Below are 5,735 nucleotides of genomic sequence, written 5' to 3' on the forward strand. Positions count from 1 at the left end.
ATGTTATGTTAAATATTTACAGCCATTTATACATTTTTAATGATATTTTTAAAACTGGGCTATACATAGCCAAGAAAATCCTGGGCTATATAAAATTCAAATGACATCAAATAATGTTGGTTTGCATTAACATTTGCAGGTTTATTTTTTTGTTTTTTGAAGTCTGTAAATATGTTTTTTTAAATATTCAAATCCGGTCTATATGTAGGCAATAAAATCTTGGTCTGTGTCGGAGCAGTTTTAAGCATCTTTTCATGCCTGAACAGTCAGCAACTCGGCTGATCTGCACCACCTGCAAAGTCTGGAAAGCTACAGTATTGACAGCTCTCTCATAGTTATTACACCGAATATCTTTAGTGTGACGACTCATCCAAATTCTGGCCAAGTTAGCAAAATTTTGTCAGATTTTTTTTTTTTTTAAAGTATAAATACTGCGAGAAAAATGACTTTTCTGTGATTTGCACTATAAACCAACTCATTATCAGACTCATTTCTATACATCAGCACTGTGAGGTGCTTTGCATTGATTAATTATTTATAACTGTATCAGTGCAGAACATGATGTTGAACCACATGCACATTTCCAGGTGGACTGTTTTTTTATAAAGGGAATACGGTCTGAAGATATGCGTGCTCATGGTTTTATGAATCCGATTATATTTTAGCAGGCCATTTTCTCTTTTGTGAGCACATGCTTTTTTCAGGAAGGATCCTACTCTCTGGTTTATAAATCAAGCCTCAAGTCAAAAGTGTAAAACTTTCCTTTCAGGATCCTGTAAAGACGGTGGAGGAGACAGTGGCTCGTAAAGGTCAAGATGTCCCGAGGAACAGTGAACAAAAGATCATCACCACCGCAGCTGACTTGACCTCGATATTGCCTCCGCCTCCAATACCCCCACGCCCAGCCTCACGCTCACCCCCACTGCCAACTCGACTCCCCTCCTTCACAGAGTATTTCAGCATGCAGAGTGGTGGTGGAGGGGGCTTCGGAACGAAGGCATGAGACGGAGTCAAAGAAAAGACTATGGGAAAACGGGGAAGGTTTGGAGGCTATGACATCACAAAAAAACGGAAAAAAACCCCACAATTGGTGGAATTCAACATGTTACTGTTTAAAGACAAAGAAGTTCAGCCAAAAAAAACACACAAATAAAAAAAGAAACAAAAAAGAGTTTTGAGGGACAGAGAGGAGAAATCATCAGAAAAGTGAATCCCCAAATGGTCCCTTTTCACCTGTGAATGGAAGTGACCAGGATGGGGAAGGGAAGGGAAATGGCTGAGACACAAATGCTGAGCTTGTAAAAGAATAAAGAAGCAATAAATATTTGATGCTGACCAGTAGATGGTACATGGGGAGAAAGATGACAAAGTGGATGTAGCCAGAGCAATAGAATGATAGCTGTGCACAATGCGGAAATGAACAAAATTCTTGAAAATTTAATGAGGCATTGATGTTATGCCCGGAGAGGGTTGTAAATAGCTAAAATTGTTGAGAGCTACCATTCTATATAGTTTTGTTTTTAAGAAGACAAAAACAAAAAAGATTTATTTTCCTGTCTTTTTTCCACATCGTTACATTCGAGTTGGTGCTGTGACAATAGAAAAATCTCATGCCATCACATGTATCAAACTTATCTAAGAAAATGCTTTTTTTTTATGTTTGACACATTTTGATAAAGCATAGATACTGTATATTTACTCTAAATGGAGTCCGTTGGGTTAATTTATATTCTTATATGCTTTCATTGCAGCTGGTTATTCTGGATTAATATGCTGATGTGTAACTGTAAAATATCACATTTACTGTGGACACCTCTAAGTACAGTACTCGTAAAAACACGCATGTTTGTATTATATTTCCCATCCAAAAAGCTGATATGTACTCCATGTGACCACTTGATATTCGCATATTGTGTGTATATCCATACATGCAATAGGCTTTGGTATATTTTGACTGCTGAATTTCTGTTTATTGTTTTTCCAGTCGAAGCCATCCTGCACCGTCTTAAACGTGATATAAAACCGTTATAACCGTTATAAATTGTTACATTGAATCGGATTTATTTGAATTTTCAATGAGTGCAGGAAACGCCTGCTCAGAACTGTCATATCAGCGTATATAGACATTGGTGAATGTACTGATGCGACGCAGCACAAGGACAGGGGTGATTTCCAAGTTACTTTAATACTGCAGTACACTTTTGTCAGATTTTCTTTTTGCTGTCTTTGGATTCCATCTACAGCACATCCATCATTTACGAGCAGAAGAAAGTCTTCTTTTTTTTCCCCCTTTAATTAAATACAAGTAGCTTCATCCTCACCCCTGTCTTGCTTCTAAAACGTGAATATTTTATTTGTTGGCTTTTTGCACCTCTTTACAGAGTGCAAAAAGCTGTACAAATAGTCTCCTAATATTGAGCTTTAAAGAAAACGCAAGCAAAAAAAAAAAATCCTGTAGATGAGCTGTGAAAACGGCAACACAACTGTACATTTCGTCTGTCCTGCATGGAGCACTTTAATGTTCCTGGTCTTAGTCTGTTTATTTGTGATGATGTCACCTTATAAGACTGCTTTGAAACTTGTATTCACACCTTCTGATGCATTCATCTGTAAATACAGACTGACAGTGTCTTCAGTTTTCCAGACATTTTAGGGAATAATTCATGCTTGGATCAAAAACTGAAAAAAAAAAGTGAGTACACTGACAAATTCAGTGGTTATATCTTGATTTAGACAAGCTGTGGTACTCGGCTAATAGCCCACAGATTTATCAGTGGCAATCTTGCTGTCATGCAGTACTAATGTTAGATGATGTTAGGACTGTGGTGTGTTACTTGTGAGGGTGTAGTCAGAGGTGTAACTTAGTCTGTGAAACCGAATGATACTTGAATTAGAGTACTAATTGTTATTTCTGATTATGTGTCTGGTTTGTATTTGGCATGTCTGCCATTTTGTCTGCTGTTGCCATGACTCGACTGAACAGACAGAGAGTGACTCGACAGGCTTACTGACGTACCACTGCTTCAGCCCTGTGTATACTGACGTTTGATTACAAGAATGACAGAGACTGGGAGAGAGAACTCGAAGAAAGGTGATTATGTATGCATGACAGAAAACAGCACAGCTTTTAGGTTACTCAGAGCGATCTGGTTAAGAGCACATCACTAAAGCACCATTCAGATGCATTTTAATGGTGTCAAATAATAATTCTAAATACGCTGTATATATACACTTTTTGCCAAAATAATAAAAAAAAATGTTTTTTTTTAAAGACCTTGTCTAGCTGTGTGTATTATTTGTCTTATTAAGGAGATGCAGTTAAGACAAGGGCACAAGATCAAAAGAGTAAATCTCTCTGTCCATCCGTCCTTTTTCCAAAGTTTGGTCACAGAGGCAACAGGTTCAAGAGAAACCCAGACATCCCACTCCCCAATGTCACTGTCAAGCTCCTCCTGGGAGATCCCAAGGCATCCCCTGGCCAGATGGGGTGTATAATCCCAGATGCATCCTAATCACATGCCTGAACCACCTCTGCTAACTCCTTTCTACGATTGGATTGGACGATTAGAGGCTCTACGCCAAGCTCCTCACCTCATTTCGAAGGCTGAGCCCAGATACCCACCAAAGGACTCATTTTAACTTGAGCTCCCAGCTCTAGCTTCATACGTCCGTCCATCTTTAGTCCCTTTCCACCACCACTACTGTACACAGTCCTGAGATACATAGACGGCTTAGCTTGAGGTAAAAACCACCCCAAACCCGGACAGAGCACTCCATCATTGTCTGGTTGCGAACTGAAAATGTTCTTGGCTGCGAACTATTCCAAGTGCAGAAGGTCTTGGCTTTTAGAGGCCAACAGAATGACATCATCTGCAAAGGTAGGATACAACCCTGAGGTTCCAAAACCAGACACCCTCCCTTCCCCGAGTATACCCTGAGATGTTTTCCATGAACGCCACAAACGATGACGAGTAGCAGCCCTAAAAGTCCAACGCACACTCACTGGTCCACTTTTTGAAAACAGAATCTTATATTTGTAAAATATCATATTTACACAGGCCCAATTATTTCACAGTCAATGCTGGTATCCTGGTCTGACTCATCCAAAAATCCAAAAACTCCTGTTCCTGGGAGTCTTTCGTGATGAAGATTTTTCATCCGTCTACTTTAGTTGTGATGCAGTAAACGCTAATAGTCCATAAATTATTATATTATCACCATTATCATTTTATCTGGGACTCGTCCACCTTAATTTAAAAAGAAAAAAAACAAACATTGATTCATCTACAACCCCCCACATGAAAAAAAAAAAACACTTTAAAACAGTAATTACAGTTGGCAGCAGATGGAATTTTTTTTTAACACAATGATCACTGTCATTTTCTCCCCTCAGGCAAACTGTGTTGTTTTTGGTGTGACACATTACACACAGTACACATTACATTAGTACTATTTGTCAGCACTGTTGGCCTTTTTAAAAGCACTCAGAAGTAAATTTACAAAAAAAGAAGAAAAAAAATGGATATTGCAAAAATAGATGGTAAATATTATGTAGGTCTTAGGGCTCTTCTACACGAAACCCCTCTATGGTTGTACAAGAGATCCCAGCTATGCAATGCAGAGGGGAACAGTACTCTGTACCTTAGTAAAAAAAAAAAACTGAAATAAAGCAATGTTTGAATAAAATCAGATCAATCGTCCAACATTGTTCTAGCTCAAAGTGAAATGCAAAAACAAAGTACATCCAGGTAATGCAAGGCATTGTTGCTAATCCCAGTATTAAGGTAAGCATGTTCTTTAGATACATGTGTTGTGGAATGCTCAGTAAGAAGATATGACTGATGGGTTGGGGTGGCTTTTTGTGTTTTGTGAGAAAAATGGCTCGGCTTATGTCTTTGTCAGGCCTATGTGGCTCTCATAAAAAGCTTTGAGATCACTGAAATAGGTAATTGAAAAGATGTAAACTTTTTTTACTCCTAGCATACATCATATTGTCTTTATCTTCAGCTGAAGACTACACAGGCCACTAGAGAGATTATGACTGGTTTGGACCAATAGACCATGTGAACGTTTAATGAGTATAGTTAAGTGCTCAAAGCCAATTACACTGGGCTATATAATCGAATCAAACTAAACTTCCTCCCACCCTACTCTAAGCAGCTCCTGTTGATCCGTAAAATTGGGCCAGAATGTGAATCTGTGACAATTTATTCTAACAATGCTCCGTTAACTAACCTAACATGCATGTCTTGACTGATACATGCAAACCCGGCATCAAAGAGGAGCTATGCAGCCGTATTACCAGCAACCTGAAGGTCAGCAGTCACTTTGACACAAAGGGTCAGTTTGTTTCACACTTCTTTTACTCTTTATTTTTTCCACTGCACCAACGCTCTGATGCCCACAGGTGAACCTTCCTAATAACTGGCTTCGTGTGCTCAGGTGTCAACTGATGCCGAGTGTTTTTAAATGACTATTTAGAGCGACCTCTGTCGCTGCCCAGCCTGACAGAAATTCAACACACGTAATCGGCTGGGCCCAGCAGAGCACACGGTGCATTACTCCTTTTATTATAAATCAGTTACTTTTTCTTGTGAGATGTACAATTTGGGGTTAGGGGCCGGGCTTTTTCCAGTTTAGGTTTTATTCAAAGCTGCTGTGCCGGCCAGACCTGATGTGGTCAAACGGTAAAACTGGATTGATAAATATGGAAGGAAATGGCATGAATCTGTTCC

The 5,735-nt window shown here is 39.1% G+C and overlaps 1 protein-coding gene across 1 annotated transcript in view; it reads left to right on the forward strand.

Annotated features, from left to right (window-relative positions):
• tmem145 (transmembrane protein 145) overlaps positions 1 to 3,273 on the forward strand; it is a 41,184-nt gene extending 37,911 nt beyond the window's left edge. The window contains exon 15 of the mRNA XM_075465972.1: positions 770 to 3,273. Coding sequence (XP_075322087.1) covers positions 770 to 1,003 — 234 coding nt within the window. The 3' untranslated portion in view covers positions 1,004 to 3,273. The remainder of the gene's footprint in view (positions 1 to 769) is intronic.
• The last annotated feature ends 2,462 nt before the right edge of the window (positions 3,274 to 5,735 follow it).

The sequence above is a fragment of the Odontesthes bonariensis genome, chromosome 5 (genome assembly GCF_027942865.1).
Source record: "Odontesthes bonariensis isolate fOdoBon6 chromosome 5, fOdoBon6.hap1, whole genome shotgun sequence".
NCBI classification, from domain to species: Eukaryota; Metazoa; Chordata; class Actinopteri; order Atheriniformes; family Atherinopsidae; genus Odontesthes; species Odontesthes bonariensis.